The sequence below is a fragment of the Pan troglodytes genome, chromosome 5 (genome assembly GCF_028858775.2).
Source record: "Pan troglodytes isolate AG18354 chromosome 5, NHGRI_mPanTro3-v2.0_pri, whole genome shotgun sequence".
In the NCBI taxonomy this organism is placed as follows: Eukaryota; Metazoa; Chordata; class Mammalia; order Primates; family Hominidae; genus Pan; species Pan troglodytes.
Window position 1 is genome coordinate 128,398,376 of NC_072403.2, and position 22,737 is coordinate 128,421,112.

The following is a 22,737-nucleotide window of genomic DNA, read 5'->3' on the forward strand; positions in this document are numbered from 1 at the left end:
GTAGTTTGATGGGAATAGTATTGAATATATAAATTATTTTGGGCAATATGGCCATTCACAATATTGATTCTTCCTCTCCATGAGCATGGAATTTTTTTCCATTTTTTGTGTGTGTCCTCTATTATTTCCTTGAGCAGTGGTTTGTAGTTCTCCTTGAAGAGGTCATACATGTCCCTTGTAAGTTGTATTCCTAGGTATTTTATTCTCTTTGTAGCAATTATGGATGAGAGTTCACCCATGACTTGGCTCTCTGCTTGTTTATTATTAGTGTATGGGAATGCTTGTGATTTTTGCACATTGATTTTGTATCCTGAGACTTTGCTGTAGTTGCTTATTAGCTTAAGGAGTTTTCGGGCTGAGACAATGGGATTTTCTAAATATACAATCATGTCATCTCTAAATAGAAACAATTTGACTTCATGTCTTCCTATTTGAATAGCCTTAATTTCTTTCTCTTGCCTGATTGCTCTTGCCAGAACTTCCAATACTATGTTGAATAGGAGTGGTGAGAGAGGGCATCCTTGTCTTGTGCCAGGTTTCAAAGGGAATGCTTCCAGCTTTTGCCCATTCAGTATGATATTGGCTATGGGTTTCTCATAAATAGCTCTTATTATTTTGAGATGTGTTCCATCAATACCCAGTTTATTGATTTTTTTTAGCATGAAGGGATGTTGAATTATATTGAAGGCCTTTTCTGCATCTATTGAGATAATCATGTGGTTTTTGTCACTGGTTCTATTTATGTAATGGATTACTTTATTGATTTGCAAATGTTGAACCAGCCTTGTGAGAGAAATAAAATCCTTTCCAGAGAAGCAAATGCTGAGGGATTTTGTCACCACCAGGCCTGCCTTACAAGAGCTCCTGAAGGAAGCACTAAATAGGGAAAGGAAAAACCAGTACCAGCCATGGAAAAACACATCAAAACATAAAGACCAATGATACTATGAAGAAACCGCATCAACTAATGTGCAAAATAACTAGCTAGCATCATGGTGACAGGATCAAATTCACACATAACACATACATTTAATTGACCTTAAATATAAATGGGCTAAATGCCCCAAGTAAAAGACACAGACAGGCAAATTGGATAAAGAGTCAAGACCCATCAGTGTGTTGTATTCAGGAGACCTATCTCATGTGTGAAGACATACATAGGATCAAAATAAAGGGATGGAAGGAGATTTACCAAGAAAATGGAAAACAAAAAAAAAGCAGGGGTTGCAATCCTAGTCTCTGATAAAACAGACTTTAAGCCAACAAAGATAGAAAAAGACAAAAAAGAGCAATACATAATGGTAAAGGGACCAATGCAACAAGAAGAGCTAACTATCCTAAATATATATGCACCCAGTACAGGAACACCCAGATTCATAAAAGAAGTTCTTAGAGACCTATAAAGAGACTTAGACTCCCACACAATAATAATGGGAGACTTTAATACACCACTGTCAATATTAGACAGATCAAAAAGAAAATTAACAAGGATATCCAGGACTTGACCTCAGCTCTGGACCAAGCAGACCTAATAGACATCTACAGAACTCTCCACCCCAAATCAACAGAATATACATTCTTCTCAGGACCACATCACACTTATTTAAAATTGACCACATAATTGGAAGTAAAACCCTCCTCAGCAAATGCAAAAGAACAGAAATCATAACAAACTGTCTCTCAGACCACAGTGCAATCAAATTAGAACTCAGGATTAAGAAACTCACTCAAAACCAGACAACTACATGGAAATTTAACAACCTGCTCCTGAATGACTACTGGGTAAATAACGAAATTAAGGCAGAAATAAATAAGTTATTTGAAACCAATGAGAACAAAGAGACAACATACCAGAATCTCTGGGATACAGCTAAAGCAGTGTCACGAGGGAAATTTATAGCACTAAATGCCCACATCGGAAAGCAGGAAAGATCTGAAATTGACACCCAAACATCACAATTAAAATAATTAGAGAAGCAAGAGCAAATAAATTCAAAAGATAGCAGAAGACAAGAAATAACTAAGATCAGAGAAGAACTGACGGAGACAGAGACATGAAAGACTCTTCAAAAAAATCAGTGAATCCAGGAGCTGGTTTTTGAAAAGATTAACAAAATATATAGATCGCTAGTTAAACTAATAAAAAAGAAAAGAGAGAAGAATCAAATAGACACAATAAAAAATGATAAGGGGGATATCACCACTGATCCCATAGAAATACTAACTATGATCAGAGAATACTACAAACACCTCTATTAGATCAATAAGAAATAAAATTTACAAGGATATTCATGACTTGAACTCAGCTCTGGACCAAGTGGACCTAATAGACATCTACGGAACTCTCCAGCCCAAATCAACTGGAAAAAGATTTCAACAAATAAACTGGAAAATCTAGAAGAAATGGATAAATTCCTGGACATATACACCCTCCCAAGACTAAACAGGAAGAAGTTGAATTCCTGAATAGACCAATAACAAGTTTTGAAATTGAGGCAGTAATTAATAGCCTACCAACCAAAAAAAGTCCAGGACCAGATGGATTCACAGCCAAATTCTACCTGAGGTGAAAAGAGGAGCCGGTACCATTCCTTCTGAAACTATTCCAAACAATAGAAAAAGAGAGAATCCTCCCTAACTTATTTTGTGAGGCCGGCATCATCCTGATACCAAAACCTGGCAGAGATGCAACAAAAAAAGAAAATTCCAGGCCAATATCCCTGATAGACATCGATAGAAAAATCCTCAATAAAATACTGGCAAACTAAATCCAGCAACACATCAAAACGCTTATCCACCACAATCAAGTTGGCTTCATCCCTGGGACACAAATAAAGATTTAATTGGGAAAGGCAGAGCCTGGGTTCAAGGGAGAACAAGAATTACCCCCAGAAGGTCTATTTCTTGACTGTTTTTTTTTTTTGTGAAGGAGCTCCAACTTTTGATTTGTTTTGTTTAGCTCTTCGTTTCTAATGAAAATAAAACTTTGCTAATGATTATTGTGGCTGTGCCTTGTTTTCAATGTTAGGGTGACACTTGCTTACTGAATAAGAATTGACCATTTCCTTCTGAGATCACACACTGGTACATTATACCTGCTATATCCCTTCCTGTCTGTTGGTGGTTTGTCATAGACCCTACTGGTCGACCACTGGTTATGTCCAGCTAAAGTTCTGGAAGGTTTATTAGGATGAAGAAATGCAGACACCGGTCAGATTTTTCAAGGAATATGCAACTAAGTGGAGTAAATAAAATTAGGCTTTCTCTCTTAATAAGAAGCATACAGAGTCTTTTGTCACATGAAGTTTCCAGAGCTGGGAGGATGCATCCATCACAGACTCCTCCAGTGTTACTGAAGAGATATTAGCTTCCAAATCTGGTGAAGTAAACTGAAGTGTAACAACCACCCAGAGTCTACAGCCCAGTGGGAGACACTTAACAATGACACTTAGCATTTACTGTGTTAGTTAACATTTAGCAGATCTTTGTTAAAGTAGTAGCAGATTTTTCTTAAAGTAGTCTCTGGTTACAAAAGTTTTAATATCATCCTCTTACTTCAAGCATTTGATTTTCCAAATTTCTCCTTTTGTCTCTCATAAACAAGGAGAAGAGGAAACTTTCCACTTATTCACCATCATTCATTCCAACTGCTAAACAGATCCAGGCTTCTAACAGCTAATAAATGAAACTGAGAGGTTTGAGAAGACAATAAGTAAGTCTGCAGGACGCTGAGGGAAGTATTTCTGATTCCTAGCAACTGCAAACAGTGAATAGATAACCAAAGGAGACCTCCTCAGTTAATAGCTTGGGCAATATCTGGTGTAGTCACTTAAGAGCATTGCACTACGTCTCTGCCCTAAACATTTCCTCCCCTTTTGCTTTGCTGAGGTGACAAAAAAAACTCTGCTTTAATCAAGGTTTTGGGTTCAGAGTAAAGGCTTTTATAAAATAATATAAAATAAAAATATTATATAACCCTGTAGTTATGCTGTATAGTTATGCTGTGTAACTTCCTCAAGCCCTTTATCAGAGAAACCCAGCTTTACACAATGGTGATGAAAACACACTTGGAGCCCAGGGGAGGATGTGTAATCTCTATTGTTTCTATGCGTCACCGCTTAGTTGGTGGAGAGAGACCATTTCATGGGTCTCTGACAGTCTTATTGCCCTGGTTTTCTTTGATTTTTTTCTTTTCTACCCATCTCCTCTCTTTCTCTCCATGGTACTGGATCCTCTCCATTCATTCTTTGTGTCAAAGGTCAAGGAGACAAAACAAATCTTTGACTGAGAATTCTAGACGAGTGCCGTCCATTAGAGTAGCCACTAGACACACATACCTATCAAACATGTAAAATGTGACTAGTGTGAATGAATTTTAAATTCAGTTTAATTTTAATTAATTTAGATTTAAAAATTGAGGCTATTAAACACCACTAAACACAACTTTGTTATTTTGGTAGAACTACATTTCACTCTAGCCTTTGAAAATTTACCATGAGTTGAGATGTGCTAAGAATGTCAAATACACACGGGAGTTCAAATAGTTAGTATAAAAAATATATAAAATGTCTCGTTAATAATTTTTATATTGGCTGGGTATGGGTACCTCATTCCTACAATCCCAATACTTTGGGAGGCCAAGGTGGGAGGATCACTTGAGGCCAGGATTTAAGACCAGCCTGAGCAACAAAGCAAGACCTCCATCTCTACCAAAAATAGTAATAATTATATTTATTATGATAATAATAACATTTATTATGTTACTATGTTGAAATAAAAATTTTTGGATAATTAAAATAAATGATATATTATTAAAACTAATGTCACCTATTTCTTTTTATTATTTAATATGGCTATAAGAAAATATAAAATTCTATAGGTGGTTCTCATAATTCTAATATATTCAATGCCAAGAGGCTCCCCTCCTTCCAAGGTGAGAAAAACAAGGGATGGGGAACAAGCCTCATCCTGAAGCCATCATCAGTTCCTATACCCAGCATCACTGAGCATACCAGATTAAGCTGTCTTCAGCAGGGTGGGGAACAAAGACTTTGGGCCAAGGGACTTTTGATGGTTGGGTTAGGAGAGAAAGAAGAGGAAGGTGTAGACAGGTAGGAGAATACCCCAAGGCCTGGAATATTTTCAGGATAGCTAGTTGGGTGCTAATTTAAGAGGGAGGGCCTTAGGCATGAATATCTTGGGTTCCTGGGAGGAATGCATATATTATAAATGAGAAAGAGGCAACTGAGCAGAAGATGGAAAAAATCCTAAAAAGAAGCTTTAGGATAGATTGTAGGCAAGAATTCTTACGGAGGCATCAGTTTAAAATACATGACATTGTGATACTCCTTCTAATGTCAGATACCTTCTTCCAGATTCTATTCCTGGTCTTCTGTGGAGCAGGCTTGAAGGTTCTTCCATTGATGACTCAGCTGTGTGCCAATGACCCTATTTCCTTTATGCCTATTGCAATGTCCTTTTGAAGAGACAGTTGAGTAAGTGGAGAACAAACAATTTCCCTGCAGTGTTCTAAAGTCCAAAAATGTAGAATTTCAGTGGTCATTTATATCGTTTAAACTGTACCCATCGGTACAGTTTCAGACCTTTATTGCATCCTGATTTTAAAGGGGTGGGGAAAGAGAGACAGAGAGAGAGACAGAGAGAGAGAGAGAGAGACAGAGAGAGAGAGAGAGAGAGAGATTATGTGCCTTGCTCAGGATCAGTCACTACTGAGGATCAGCTGAAGCCCCTAGAAACAGAACTGGACAGGGACTCAGAACAGGCTCCTGAATCCTAATTGACGTCTATCACGAACGTATCACTTATACCAGTTTTATTTATTTTGATTATTTTTTAATTTTTATTTTTTGTGGGTACATAGTAGGTATATATATTTATGGGGTACATGAGATATTTTCATACAGGCATACAATGCATAACAATCACATCGGGTAAATGGGGTATCCATTACCTCAAGCATTTATCTTTTCTGTCACAAACAATCCATTTTTATCTTAATTATTATTAAATGTACAAAAAATTATTATCAACTGTACTTACCCTGTTGCACTGTCAAATACTTGATCTTATTCATTCTTGTACTTTTTTTTTTAAGACAGGGTCTCACTCTGTTGCCCAGATTGGAGGGCAGTGGCACAATCATGGCTCACTGCAGCCTCAACCTCCTGGCCTTAATCAATCCTCCCACTTCAGCCTCCTGAGTAGCTGGGACCACAGGTATGCACTATACATATATATGTGTGTGTATATATATATATATATATATATTTTTTTTTTTTTTTTTTTTTTTTTTTTGTAGAGACAGGGGTCTATGTTACCCAAGCTGGTCTCAAACTCCTGAGCTCAAGCAATCCTCCCACTTTGGCATCCCAAAGTGCAGAGATTACAGGCTTGTGCCACCATGCCCGGCCCAGATCTTATTCATTCTATCTAACTATATTTTTGTACCCATTAACCATCTCCACTCCTCTTGAAACTACCCTTCCCAGCCTCTGATATCCATCATTTTACTCCATATCTCCATGAGTCCACTGTTTTAATTTTTAGCTCCTACAAATAAATGAGAACATGCAAAGTCTGTCTTTCTGTCCTGACATATTTCATTGAACATAATGACCTCTAGTTCCATCCATGTTTTGCAAATGACAGGACCTCATTCTTCTTTATGGCTGAATAGTACTCCATTGTGTATATGTACCATATTTTCTTTATTTCATTAATCTATTGGAGGACACTTAGATTTCTTCCAAATCTTAGCTATCGTCAGTAGTGCTGCAGTAAACATGGGAGTGCAGATATCTCTTCGATATACTGATTTCCTTTATTTTGGGTATATACCCAGCAGTGGGATTGCTGGATCATATGATCATTCTATTTTTTGTTTTTTGAGGAACCTCCAAACCGTTCTCCATAGTGTTTATACTAATTTACATTCCCACCAACACTGTACCAGAGTTCCCTCTTCTCCACATCTTTGCAAGCATTCACTATTGCCTGTTTTGGATAAAAGCCATTTTTAACTAGGGTGAGATAATATCTCATTATAGTTTTGATTTGCATTTCTCTGATGACCAATGATGTTGAGCACCTTTTCATATACCTGTTTGCCATTTGTATGTGTATGTCTTCTTTTGAGAAATGTCCATTCAGATCTTTTGCCCATCTTTAATTGGATTATTAATTTTTTCCTATGGAGTTGTTTGAACTCCTTATATATTCTGGTTATTAATAGCACAAGGGTGTCAGATACATAGTTTACAAATATTTTCTCCAATTCCGTAGGGTGGTATCACACTAATTATAACTTGTACTTGCAATTTGGGCTCTCTGCAGAGCCCAGTAGATTCTGGGCTGCCTTGTAGGCCGCCCTTGTGTGCCAGTGGTCTGGTGAAGATTACTGTGTATTTAATTCAGTACATTTGAATTTTAAATGTGTTCTGGTCACAAAGAAAACATCCTTTGGAAGATTTTTTAGAGGATGAAAATGATAGTAGAAATTCTGAATTAATAAGCTTTGGAGTAAGAAAGTATTTTCAAAGAATATTATTTATCCTTTATTTTAGAAGTTTCCTGGCCTGACCATCAAGCAATATTTCATGAGAAAAGGAAGGAATTTGGTTGATGCCAGCTATATTAAAACTAAATAAACTAAAATAAATTAAAATTAAATGTTATTTATAAATGTTTCAAAATTATCATTGAATAAATAGCTTGGTGATTTATTGACTTGGTGATTACAAATCAAGGGTAGTGTCAGAAGGCTAAAGCTATAAGCCAAGCTAATACATGAGAAAAATCAAATCATATTTTTTTTTAGAAATATGGAATTATTTATTTAAGGAATACAATATACAGTATCTAGAAACTACTGTCTATATTTAGGAAACTCTATGCTATATCATTTCATTCTTTTTTTTTCAGCAAAGAGACAAATACACAACTGTTTGTATTTGTGCTGTTTTTTTTTCCCATTACCATACGCAAATGGAATGAACAGCTTCTCTGAGGATGGATAGTGTAAGATGTGGAATTCCTGCCTGCTATCTTGTAAGGAGCTATTTGCATATGAAATTTTGTGGACATGAGACTGAAAATGCGTGATTTATAAGCAAAAGGAAAAAAAAACCTTTAAACCTTCATGCCCTGCATTTCAAATTTCTGGCTGATTTATAAACCTTTCAAAGCTCATGCTATGAAGCAATTCAAAATTTCTATGTCTATACATGTTTAGCTAACATTAACTCAACTAGCCGCCCTGTGGCATTTTCCATGCTATTCTTCATTTTTTCCGTCTATATTTTTTCTCGTCTCGCTTTTTTAGAAATGTTATTCCTATTTCTGTCACACTGTCACCTTTTAGTCTGTCTTGCAAGAATGTAACATCAGCAGCCAAATGAACCTAGGAAAGAAGAAAAAAACAGGCCTGTGTCATTTAATTAAAAAACAAAAAACTAAATTTTCTCAGTCTTTTTTCAGCTTTCTTTACTTTCCTTAAGAAATGATTTTTAAAAAAGCTTGTTCGTGGATAAAGGGCCCTTTACTGAGTGTCCTCCAGTGATGGTCCAGCTGTGTGTCAGCTCTGTGGTGTGAATCTGCAAAGAGAAGGGTGGTCCAGGCCAACTAGGATGACTGGGACACCCAGACTCTGCCAAGCTTAGCTCAATGTGCAAGGCTGAACTCTGGATCCATCTTTAGAAGAACACAAATTCCCAGCTCGGAGATAGCCTTGACCCACTGTGCTTAGCCAGCAGAATTTCCAAGAATAAATGGATTCTTAAATGATTGCTCTCAAACAGATTTGCCATAAATCATTCTATCATTAGCTAAATAACATAATCACTTATCCTAACAACATTTAGCAGTCACTTATGGCTTTGAGAGCTTTGAGAATAATATCAATTAAATGAATTATAGATATAAAATTAAAGATTGAATTTACGGACATGAATATTTGATACTCAGGCCTTCTTTTTCTCTGTAAGGTATTTCCCATTTCCCAGGCACTGAGTAAGCAGGGCTTACTTCTTTATTCATTAAAATGTGTCCACATAAGAGCAGCATGATATTGCTGACCTACCCCCAATAGTGTATTTGTTCAGAGTTATTTTGATTTATTGGGAAAAATAAGATAAATAAGTAAAAGCACCTAGTAAAAGCAAATAATATGTGAAAAATGCCCACGTGTAGCGGGCAATTAATTGATGTTTATTGAATCTTACCTGACTCAGTCCCCTCTCTCACTAAGAATTCCTTAGCTAGCCAGCCTCAATTTGTTAAACCATTAGTGTACCAAATTATCTGGCTCATTCTGGGCCCGGCCTTGCAATGCCTACCTTTTAACAGAGGATATAGATTGCACTTGGAAATACAGAAGCAACATTCATCCTCAACTTTTTCTTCCATAAGATTTTTTAAGTCTTTGTCAAAATCTAACAGAACATAAATTAAATTAACAGGGAGACAATGTTGAAGCTATTTGGATATTTGGGGACGCATGAGGTCTGATACCAGCTGTCATTCAGCAAATATAATCAACTGCTATTTATGAGAGTGGAAGACATTCTTATCCTATTATTGGCTTGGTTTTATGGTTTTTCCCTTTGCCCATAAACGCTTATAATGCTTTCCCACCTCTTCCTTGATCTCATGGCCACCGACTACAGGACAAGTCTAAAAAGATGCTAGGGTAGAAGCATGGAGAATCTGTGTGAACAATACATTATTTCTATTGTTTTATGCTTTTGGATTACTTGTTATTCTATTTTCCCCCAATTATCATAAATAATTTAAAATTACATGCATGCCTCATTATTAGGTAGCTCAATACATGGCAAGACTTTGGTTGCTATCTGGTTCCACCATTCTTAATAGCTAAGCTTCTGGGAAAATGAGACTTTGTTGACTGTTACCTCTTCTTAAGCTGTTGTTGGCTCACCAATCTATGACAGATTGTCTTCTTTTCCTCCACTTTCCCAAAGGAGCTTCTACCAAGGCCCTTCTGGGTCTTTTGGTTCCTAAATGTTGTGAATATTTTTCAGGTCCGGTTTAACTTAGACTCTTTGCTGTACTTGTTCTTATTAATCAGTCTGTCCTCTTGAAATGATCTCCTCTCTTGTTTCTATGACTCCTTCTTTTCCTACCTCTGATTTCTTTTTCTTGGTATCCTTTTCAGCCTTTGTGCCCTCTGTTTAACCTACTTATTATATTTTATTGCTTCCTACGGTTCTGTTACTCCCTTTTATTCTTGCTCTACAGACTCTGCCTAGGCATTCTTTTCCTATTCTAATGCTTCTTCAATCCATGTCTCTCTGTGATCTCCAGACAGGGATAAACAACTGCTTGCTGGATAGCCTCACTTGCATGTGTTAAACACCTCAACTCCAGCAGGCTCAAAATCGAACTCCTCACTTTGTCTCTACCAAGCCCAGATGTACTCCTCTTGGTTTTGTTCCTCTTGGTTTAATAGTACAACCATCTCTACAGGTTTCTCAGAAACTTACAAATCATTCTTGAATCTTTTTCTCAATTTTATTCCTTTCAGCCAGTTCATGACCTAGTCCATAACCTGTTCCATCTTTTTGATGTTGTTCAAATGGTCTTCCTCTCCCCATTCCTGCAGTCAGGGTTTTGTTCTCGTTTTACCTGAGGTTACCATCATAACTTCCAAAGTGCCCTAATCCTTTCCTTCAGCATTGTTCCCTCTGATATACTTTCATTTGGTTGATAAAGAAATGAAATTCCTAAAACACAAATTTCAAAATATTATTCTACTGTTTCTAAACCTATATTGATTTCTGTTGCTTTCAATATAAAAATCTGAATTTCCAAGCTTGTCATATGAATCCCTTTTCTTAAAATCAGGCTTCTGTAAAGAATTTAAGCCTCCTTTCTCATGACAATCTGTCTCCCAATTTATATGTCAGTCGTACTGAACTAATTCAAGTTCTTTGTTCCTTGAGTGAAACACTCTTTTTGTACCTTTGGACATGCTGATTCTTCTACCTGTTATATTATTTTTCTCCTGCTCCTGTTACCCAAGGCTTTTATCTAACTCCTATTTTTCCTTCAAAAGCCAGTTTAGAGTTTCCGTAGGAAGTCTACAAGTTTTTCCTGCCACAGGTCCTCTCATAGCCTTAATTATACTTCTTTGTACATCTGACTTTTCCATTAGACAGAAGATTCTTTAAAGACAGCAACTATGTCTTGTTCATCTGTGTATACTCAGTGCCTGACACTTAGCAGATACTAATAACTGTTTCAGTTAAACCAATGAATAATTCAGGTGTAAAATCCAGCCTCCACAATGGCCAATGATCCCTGCCTCCTGTTATTCACACCCTCAGGTAGCACCCTCCTACATGGCACCAGGGTTGGCAGCATAAGTGGCCATGTTGTGATTAGATCTACAAAGAGGTCCATGTGGCCAGGAACTTCATGAAGCTTCCTGCCAACTGCCAGCAAGGCACTGGGGCTGTGTGAGTGAGCTTGGAAGTAGATTCTCCAGCCTCAGTCAAGTCGCCAGAGGTTGCAGCCCTGGCCAGCAGCTTGACTGCATGTGTATTAAGCCATGAAAGACTCTGAATGACAACCACTTAGCTAAGCTGCTCCCAGATTTCTGATCCTCAGAAACTGTGTGAGATAATAAACGTTTGTTTTTTTAAGCTGCTACATTTTGGGGGTAATTTGTAACACACCATTAGATAACCAATATACCCAGCAAAATGAATTATGTATATTGGTTATCTTATTTTAGCCTTAGAAGGACTAAGAGATTCTTCATTCATTCTTCACTTATTCAACTTTACCATTTCCAAGGCACCTCTGATAATCCCACAGAGCAAGTTGCAGTAGCACAGAGAAGATCGCCCAGCAGGGAGCTCTTCCACAAACTCCACCAGGGGATTCTTCTCTAGAATCAGGGAAAATTCATTTTTGCTTGAATTGTTACAGGTCACACTTGGTGTAATTCCCAGGTACATCTTGAAAGCAACCTGATAAGAAAAAAACAAAATTACTAAAACTTGGTCTAGAACAAATAACTATTAGCAGACTAAACAAATACCCAGTTCTAGGCATTGCAGCACAATGGTTAAGCACATGGAGTCTATAGTCAGGAAGTCCGGCTTCACCCTTAGCTTTGCAATTTATTGATCCTATGATGTGAAATTTTTAAATATTTTTACTTGTGAGTCACTTCCAAGATTGTCAAATAGGAACAGCTCTGGTCTATAGCTCCCAGTGAGATCAATGGAGAAGATGGGTAATTTCTGCATTTCCAACTGAGGTACCTGGTTCATCTCACTGGGACTGGTTGGACAGTGGGTGCGGCCCATGGAGAGTGAGCCGAAGCAGGGCAGGGCATCGCCTCACGTGGGAAGTGCAAGGGATCAGGGAATTTCCCTTTCCTAGCCAAGGGAAGCCATGAGTAACTGTACTTGGAGGAACTGTACACTTCTGCCCAAATACTGAGCTTTTCTCACAGTCTTCGCATCTGCAGGAACAGGAGATTCCCTCCCGAGCCTGTGACTGGCTCAGCAGGTCCCATGCCCATGGAGCCTTGCTCACTGCTAGCACAGAAGCCTGAGATCGACCTGAGATGCTGAAGCTTGGCAGGGGGAGGGGTGTCTGCCATTGCTGAGGTTTGAGTAGGCGGTTCTATGCTCACAGTGTAAACAAAAAGGCAGGGAAGATTGAACTGGGTGGAGCCCACCGCAGCGCAGCAAGGCCTACTGCCTCCTTAGATTCCACCTCTGGGGGCAGGGCATATCTGAACAAAAGTCAGCAGAAAACTTCTGCAGACTTAAACGTTCCTGCCTGACAGCTCTGAAGAGAGCAGTGGTTCTCCCAGCATAGTGTTCGAGCTCCGATAACAGACAGACTGCCTCCTCAAGTGGGTCCATGACCCCCATGTAGCCTGACTGAGAGACACCTCCCCGTGGGAGCTGACAGACACCTCATACAGGCAGGTGCCCCTCTGGGACAAAGCTTCCAGAGGAAGGATCAGGCAGCAATTATCTGCTGTTCTGCAGCCTCCACTGGTGATACCCAGGCAAACAGAGTCTGGAGTGGACCTCCAGAAAACTCCAACAGATCTGCAGCTGAGGTGCCTGTCTGTTAGAAGGAAAACTAACGAACAGAAAGGAATAGTATCAACATCGACAAAAAGGACATCCACACCAAACCCCATCCATAGGTCACCAACATCAAAGACCAAAGGTAGATAAAACCACAAACATGGGGAGAAACCAGAGCAGAAAAGCTGAAAATTCCAAAAACCAGAACACCTCTTCTCCTCCAAAAGAACACAACTCTTTGCCAGCAAGGAAACAAAACTGGATAGAGAATGAATTTGACAAGTTGACAGAAGTAGGCTTCAGAGGTCAGTAATAACAAACTTCTCCGAGCTAAAGAAGCACATTCTAATCCATTGCAATGAAGCTAAAAACCTTGAAAAAAGGTTAGACGAATGGCTAACTAGAATAACCAGTGTAGAGAAGAGCTTAAATGACCTGATGGAGCTGAAAACCACAGTACAAGAACTTCATGAAGCATACACAAGCTTCAATAGCCGATTCGATCAAGTGGAAAAAAGGATATCAGTGACTGAAGATCAAATTGATGAAATAAAGTGAGAAGGCAAGATTAGAGAAAAAAGGCTGAAAAGAAATGAACAAAGCCTCCAAGAAATATGGGACTATGTGAAAAGACCAAATCTACATTTGATCAGTGTACCTGAAAGTGATGGGGAGAATGGAACCAAGTTAGAAAACACTCTTCAGGATATTATCCAGGAGAACTTCCCCAACCTAGCAAGGCAGGTCAACATTCAAATTCAGGAAATACAGAGAACACCACAAAGATACTCCTCAAGAAGATCAACCCCAAGACACATAATTGTCAGATTCACCAAGGTTGAAATGAAGGAAAAAATGTTAAGGGCAGCCAGAGAGAAAGGTTGGGTTACCCATAAAGGGAAGCCCATCAGACTAACAGCAGATTTCTTGGCAGAAACACTACAAGCCAGAAGAGAGTGGGGGCCAATATTCAACATTCCTAAAGAAAAGGATTTTCAACACAGAATTGCATATCCAGCCAAATAAAGCTTCATAAGTGAAGGAGAAATAAAATCCTTTTCAGACAAGCAAATGCTGAGAGATTTTGTTACCACCAGGCCTGCCTTACAAGAGCTCCTGAAGGAAGCACTAAACATGGAAAGGAACAACCAATACCAGCCACTGCAAAAACATGCAGTGACACTATGAAGAAACTGCATCAACTACTGGGCAAAATAACCAGCTAGCATCATAATGACAGGATCAAATTCACACATAACAATATTAACCTTAAATATAATGGGCTAAATGCCCCAATTAAAAGACACAGACTGGCAAATTGGATGAAGATTCAAGACCCATCAGTGTGCTGTATTCAGGAGACCCATCTCATGTGCAAAGACACACAGAGGCTCAAAATAAAGAGATGGAGGAAGATCTACCAAGCAAATGGAAAGAAAAAAAAAAGTAGGGGTTGCCATCCTGATCTCTGATAAAACAGACTTTAAACCAACAAAGATCAAAAGAGACAAAGAAGGCCATTACATAATGGTAAAGGGATCAATTCAACAAGAAGAGCTAACTATCCTAAATATATGTGCACCCAATACAGGAGCATCCAGATTCATAAAGCAAGTTCTTAGAGACCTACAAAGAGACTTAGACTCCCACACAATAATAATGGAAGACTTTGACACCTCACTGTCAATATTAGACAGATCAACGAGACAGAAAATTAAAAAGGATATCCAGGACTTGAACTCAGCTTTGGACCAAGTAGACCTAATAAACATCTATAGAACTCTCCAACCCAAATCAACAGAAATACATTCTTCTCAGCACCACATCGCACTTATTCTAACATTGACCACATAATTGGAAGTAAAACCCTCTTCAGCAAATGTAAAAGAACAGAAATTATAACAAACTGTCTCTCAGACCACAGTGCAATCAAATTAGAACTCAGGAGTAAAAAACTCACTCAAAACCGCACAACTACATGGAAGCTGAAAAATCTGCTCCAATGACTACTGTGTAAATAACGAAATGAAGGCATAAATAAAAAATGTTCTTAGAAACCAATGAGAAAAAAGGCACAATGTACCAGAACCTCCGGGACACATTTAAAGCAGTGTGTAGAGGGAAATTTATAGCACTAAATGCCCACAAGACAAAGCAGGAAAGATCTAAAATTAACACCCTAACATCACAATTCAAAGAACTAGAGAAGCAAGAGCAAAGAAACTCGAAAGCTAGTAGAAGACAAGAAGTAACTAAGATCAGAGCAGAACTGAAGGAGATAGGGACACACACACAAAAAAACCCTTCAAAAAATCAATGAATCCAGGAGCTGTTTTTTTGAAAAGATCAACAAAATAGATCTACCGCTAGCATGACTAATAAAGAAGAAAAGACAGAATCATCAAATAGACACAATAAAAAATGATAAAGGGGGATATCACCACCAATCCCACAGAAATACAAACTACCATCAGAGAATACTATAAACACCTCTACGCAAATAAACTAGAAACTCTAGAAGAAATGGATAAATTCCTGGACACATACACCCTCCCAAGACTAAGCCAGGAAGCAGTTGAATCTCTGAATAGACTAATAACAGGTTCTGAAATTGAGGCAATAATTAATAGCCTACTAACCAAAAAAAGTCCAGGACCAGACGGATTCACAGCCAAATTCTACCAAGAGGTACAAAAAGAAGCTGGTATTATTCCTTCTGAAACTATTCCAATCAACAGAAAAAGAAGGAATCCTCCCTAACTCATTTTATGAAGCCAGCCTCATCCTGATACCAAAGCCTGGCAGAGACACAACAAAAAAGAGAATTTTTGGCCAATATCCCTGATGAACATTAATGCAAAAATCCTCAGTAAGATACTGGCAAACTGAATCCAGCAGCACATCAAAAAGCTTATCCACCACCATCAAGTCAGCTTCATCCCTGGGATGCAAGGCTGGTTAAACATATGCAATCCATCACATAAACAGAACCAAAGACAAAAGCCACATGATTATCTCAATAGATGCAGAAAAGGCCTTCAACAAAATTCAACAGCCCTTCATGCTAAAAACTCTCTATAAACTAGGTATTGATGGAATGTATCTCAAAATAATAAGAGCTATTTAGGACAAACCCACAGCCAATATCATATTGAATGGGCAAAAACTGGAAGCATTCCCTTTGAAAACCGGCACAAGACAAGGATGCCCTCTCTCACCACTCCTATTCAACATAGTATTGGAAGTTCTGGCCAGGGCAATCAGGCAAGAGAAAGAAATAAAGAGTATTCAGTTAGGAAAAGAGGAAGTCAAATTGTCTCTGTTTGCAGACGACATGATTGTATATTTAGAAAACCCCATTGTCTCAGCCCAAAATCTCCTTAAGCTGATAAGCAACTTCAGCAAAGTCTCAGCATACAAAATCAATGTGCAAAAATCACAAGCATTCTTACACACCAATAACAGACAAACAGAGAGCCAAATCATGAGTGAACTCCCATTCACAAATCCTACAAAGCGAATAAAATACCTAGGAATCCATCTTACAAGGGATGTGAAGGACCTCTTCAAGGAGAATTACAAACCACTTCTCAAGTAAATAAGAGAGGACACAAACAAAAGGAAAAACATTCCATGCTCATGGATAGAAAGAATCAATATCATGAAAATGGCCATACTGCCCAAGGTAATTTATAGATTCAACACCATCCCCATCAAGCTACCAATGACTTTCTTCACAGAATTGGAAAAAACTCCTCTAAAGTTCATATAGAACCAAAAAAGAGCCCGCATTGCCAAGACAATCCTAAGCAAAAAGAACAAAGCTGGAGGCATCACGCTACCTGACTTCAAACTATACTACAAGGTTACAGTAACCAAAACAGCATGGTACTGGTACCAAAACAGATATATAGACCAATGGAACAGAACAGAGGCCTCAGAAATAACACCACACCTCTACAACCATCTGATCTTTGACAAACCTGACAAAAACAAGAAATAGGGAAAGGATTCCCTGTTTAATAAATGTGTTGGGAAAACTGGCTAGCCATATGTAGAAAGCTGAAACTGGATCCCTTCCTTACACCTTATACAAAAACTAACTCAAGATGGATTAAAGACTTAAATGTAAAACCTAAAACCATGAAAATCCTAGAAGAAAACCTAGGCAATACCATTCAGGACATAGGCATGGGCAAAGACTTCATGACTAAAACACCAAAAGCAATGGCAACAAAAGCCAAAATAAACAAACGGGATCTAATTAAACTAAAGAGTTTCTAACACAGCAAAAGCAACTATCATCAGACTGAGCAGGCAACCTACAGAATGGGAGAAAATTTTTGCAATCTACTCATCTGGCAAAAGGTTAATATCCAGAGTCTACAAAGAACTTAAACAAATGTACAAGGAAAAAACAACCCCATCAAAAAGTGGGCAAAGGATATGAACAGACACTTGTCAAAAAAAGACATTTATGCAGCCAACAGACATGAAAAAATGCCCATCATCACTGTTCATCAGAGAAATGCAAATCAAAACCACAATGAAATACCATCTCTTGCCAGTTAGAATGGCAATCATCAAAAAGTCAGGAAACAACAGATGCTGGAGAGGATGTGGAGAAGTAGGAACACTTTTACACTGTTGGTGGGAGTGTAAATTAGTTCAACAATTTTGGAAGACAGTGTGGCAATTCCTCAATGATCTAGAACTAGAAATACCATTTGACCCAGCGATCCCATTACTGGGTATATATGCAAAGGATTATAAATCATGCTACTATAAAGACACATGCACATGTATGTTTATTATGGCACTATTCACAATAGCAAAGACTTGGAACCAACCCAAACGTCCATCAGTGATAGACTTGATAAAGAAAATGTGGCACATATACACCAGGGAATACCATGCAGCCATAAAAAAGGATGAGTTCATGTCATTTGCAGGGACATGGATGAAGCTGGAAACCGTCATTCTCAACAAGATATCATAAGGACAGAGAACCAAACACTGTACGTTCTCACTCCTAAGTGGGAGTTGAACAATGAGAACACATGGACACAGGTAGGGGAGCATCACACACCGGGACCTGTCAGGCTGGGGGGCTGGGGGAGGGATAGCTTTAGGAGAAATACCTAATGTAAATGACGAGGTGATTGGTGCACCAAACCATCATGGCACATGTATACCTATGTAACAAACCTGCACGTTGTGCACATGTACCCTAGAACTTAAAGTATAAAAATAAATAAATAAATGAATAAAAATAAATACTATTTTTAATGTATAGAATATTGTAAGAGGATAATTTTCTGTGGAGATAATATGGTTTGTAAAAAATTACATTAAATCATTATTTTCAAAATCTTTTTAAAAGATATATATCCTTTAGGGGAGTAAGAAATTAAAATATTATTAATCATCAACATATCAGCTGATATTTGTCACACTGATACTAGTAAAGTATAAAACCCTGGACTAGAAGGGACCCAGGACACATTTGCCACAACAGTGTGGTGACAGTCAAAGCAGAGGATGCTAGGGGCAGATTAGACCCAAGAATACATTTTGGGAAGTGGAGGGAACAATTTTGGAGTAGCTGGCCGTTATCTGTTGTCTCAGTTACCTGTGGTCAAGATAATTTGAAAATGTTAGATAGAAAATTCTAGAAGTATATAATTCATAAGTTTTAAATTGTGCTTCTGAGCAGTGTGATGAAACCTCTCACTGTCCGTACTCCATACTGCCCAGAACGTGAATCATCCCTTTGTTCAGTATATTCACACTGTTTATGCTATGACCTGCCCATGGGTCACTTGTTAACTGCCTCAGTTGGCAGATTTAAAAAAAACATAATATATACGGGTTTGGTACTGTCTGCAGTTTGGGGGTCTTGGTTGCAGGTATCCCCTGTGGGTCTTGGTTGCAGGTATCCCCTGTGGGTAACAGGGGGCTACACTACTATCAAAGACAAGTCTCTAAGGAACAAGTGGTAGTGGTGGGAGGCGCATAAATGAATTATAAAGTAACTTCGCAAAAACATCTGCTTTTTTACAGTGCTTGAAGAATTTTACAATGTGGAAATGGAAGAAATCTTGCAGACTGTGTCTTTTAAGGCCTTAGTTTCAAAAATAAGTAAACTGGTGTTCAGAGAAGTCAAATGACACTGCCAAGACCATGCTATAACTTAATTCCTTGGCTCCTAGTCCAAGGCAATTTCTTTTCACAAAATACACAGGCCTGGACTTTGAAGTTTATTAATGAAATTTTGTCAGCTTGATATGTTGCCATCTTTCAAGTGCAGAAATTAATTAATTTTTAAAATTAAGAGCTGTGTAGGAGAGAAATGGAAGCAATTTTCTTAAATTACTTATAATCAGAAGGACTAGGAGATTCCTTATTCATTCTTCATTTATTCAACAGAAACTTCTTGAGCACTGCCAGTCTGGCACAGTACCTGGCACACAGTGGGAGTTCAATAGCCATTTGCAAGACAAATTATAGAATGGGCATCTATTGACTGAATGTTTGCCAGGTAGACAAGACTAGGGGTCTGGAGGTAAGTGACAAAGACATTCTAGGTAGTGGGAACATGTCATCAGCATAAAATACCATGATGGGGTTCAGGGAATCTCTACATCTATCAACTTGTGAGCAGTTGTGAGCCCCAAAGGTGTGAACTGGCTAATGCAGAATTCAATTTCAGTTTTAGAAGGATCCTTTTCTTGTCAGCATAGAGAATGGATTTAGGGTTATGGATGGGAGTGAGCATGAGGTCAAGGGCTGAGATACTAATCAAAAGGTTACTATTATAGTAAGCCTAGGAAAGAAATGATGAGGACTCTTCTCATTTTGACTTTCCTTCAAAACTCAAACTCTCCCTAAACTTTCCCACGTAAAATGCACATATCCCAAATACTAAAATTTGATCTCTAACACTAGCCAGTTTAGGAAGATAAAAAATGAAAGGGGGAAAGTTGAAGGCATTTCCCCTAAGAAGTGGAACAAGACAGGGATGCCTACTTTCACCACTTCTATTCAACACAGTGCTATTAATAGAAATCCCATCCATAGCAATCAGGCAAGAGAAAGAAATAAAGGGCATCCAAATTAGAAAAGAGGAAGTCAAACTATCTCCATTTGTCAGGATAATCATATATCTAGAAAAACCTAAAGACTCCTCCAAAAGACTACTAGATTTGATAAATGAATTTAGTAAAGTCTTAGTTTACAAAACTAATGTACCCAAATCAGTAGCCCTGCTATACACCAACAACAACCAAGCTGAGAGCCAAATCAAGAACTCAATCCCTTTTATAAGAGTTGTAAAAAAAAAAAAAACCCACCGACGAATATACTTAATCAAAGAGGTGGAAGATCTCTATAAGGAGAACTATAAAATGCAGCTGAAAGAAGTCATAGATGACACAAACACAGGGAAATATATGCCATGCTCCTGGATTGGAAGAATCAATATTGTGAAAATAACCATACTTCCCAAAGCAATCTACAGATTCAGTGCAATTCCTATCAAAATACCAACATCATTTTTCACAGAATTAGAAAAAACAATCCTAAAGTTTATATGGAACCAAAAAAAGAGCCCCAACAGCCAAAGCAATACTAAGTAAAAAGAATAAATCTGGAGGCATCACATTACCTTACTTCAAATTATACTACAAAGGTATAGTTATCAAAACAGCATAGCACTGGTACAAAAGTAGATACATAGACCAATGGAACAGAATAGAGAACTCAGAACCAATTGATCTTTGACAAAGCATACAAAAACATAAACTGGGGAAAGGACACTGTATCCATTAAAAGGTGCTTGGAAAACAGGATAGCAACATGTACAGGAATGAAACTGGATCCCTGTCACTCACCATATACAAAAATCAACTCAAGATGGATCAAACGCTTATTTCTAAGATGTGAAACCATAAAATTTCTAGAAGAAAACGTAATAAAAACTCTTCTGGACATTGGCCTAGGCAAGGAATTTATGACTAAGACCCAAAAAGCAAATGCAACAAAACCAAAAATAAATAAATGGGACCTAATTAAACTAAAAAGCTTCTGATAAACATCAGAGTAAACAGGCAACCCACAAAATGGGAGAAGATATTTGTAAACTATGCATCTGACAAAGGACTAATATCCAGTATCTATAAGGAACTCAAACAAATCAGCAAGAAGAAAACAAATAATCCCATCAAAAAGTGAGCAAATGACATCAATAGACATTTCTCAAAAGAAGATATACAAATGGACAACAAACATGTGAAAAAATGCTCAACATCACTAATCATTAGGGAAATGTAAATTAAAACCACAATGAGATACCACCTTATTCCAGTAATAATGGCTATTACTAAAAAGGCAAAAACAATAGATACTGGTATGAATTTTGTGAAAACAGAATGCTTGTAGAATGCTGGTAGGAATGTAAATTAGTACAACCTCTATAAAACAGTATGGAGATTTCTTTCTTTCCTTCTATGTATTTATTTATGAGACAGGGTCTTGCTCTGTCTCCCAGACTGGAATGCAGTGGCATGATTTGGCTCACCACAACCTCAGCCTCCTGGGCTCAAGCGATCCTCCCATCTCTGCCTCCTGAGTAGCTGGGACTACAGGTGCATGCCATCGAGCCTGGCTAATTTTTTTTTGGTATTTTTTTGTAGAGATGGAGATTCACCATGTTGCCTAGGCTGGTCTCGAACTCCTTGGCTCAAGCAATCCACCTGCCTTGACCTCCCAAAATGCTAGGATTATAGACATGAACCACGGCACCTTTCTTTCATTCTTAAAGAAAGAACTTTAAGTACTAAAAGTAGATCTACTATTCAGTCCAGCAATCCCACTACTGGGTATCTATCCAAAGAAAAAGAAGTCATTATATATTTTAAAAAACACCTGCACATGTATATTTATTGCAACACAATTCACAATTGCAAAGATATGAAACCAATCTAAGTACCCATTAACTGATGAATAGATAAAGAAACTGTGGTGTATATATACCATAGAATACTACTCAGTCATAAAAAAGAATGAAATAATGTCTTTTGCAGCAACTTGATGGAGCTAGAGGCTGTTATTCCAAGCGAAGTAACTCAGAAATGGAAAATCAAAAACTGTAGTTCTCACTTATAAGTGGAAATTAAGCTATGGGTACGTAAAGGCTTATGGAGTGGTATAATGGACTTTGGAGACTCAGAAAGAGGGAGATTGGGAAGGGGATGAGGGATAAAAAAATACATATTGGGTACACATACATATCCGGTGATGGGTGCACTAAAATCTCATATATATATATGTATATTTATATGTATATTTCATCCATGTAACCAAAACCCACTTGTACTCCAAAAGCTATTGATATATATATATATAATTTTCATATGTATTTATATATATGAAAAAAGACAGCAAATCCCTGTCTTCCAAATCTCAAGTCATAGGAAGAGAAAAAAATTCATAAAATTCTAGGTTTGGAGATTTGATTTGTCGGCTGAAACCTCTTTCTGTTAATGTTGATTCCTTACACTGGAAAAATCCTAGACTATTATTTGTACGAGTGAGAATTTCTTTTCTGATTTTCAATCCAAACCACATGGAAAGAAGGTTAAAA

General features: G+C 37.8%; 1 protein-coding gene across 2 annotated transcripts in view; it reads right to left on the reverse strand.

Annotated features, from left to right (window-relative positions):
- Nucleotides 1–6,315: 6,315 nt before the first annotated feature.
- TRAPPC3L (trafficking protein particle complex subunit 3L) overlaps nt 6,316–22,737 on the reverse strand; it is a 50,735-nt gene continuing 34,313 nt past the window's right edge. Inside the window, exons 3-4 of one of the 2 annotated variants that reach the window (XM_016956202.4) lie at nt 11,826–12,011; nt 6,316–8,419 (exon numbers count right to left, since the gene is read on the reverse strand). In XM_016956202.4, coding sequence (XP_016811691.1) covers nt 8,300–8,419; nt 11,826–12,011 — 306 coding nt within the window. In that variant the 3' untranslated portion in view covers nt 6,316–8,299. The remainder of the gene's footprint in view (nt 8,420–11,825; nt 12,012–22,737) is intronic. The other variant, XM_016956201.4, reaches the window with a different exon arrangement.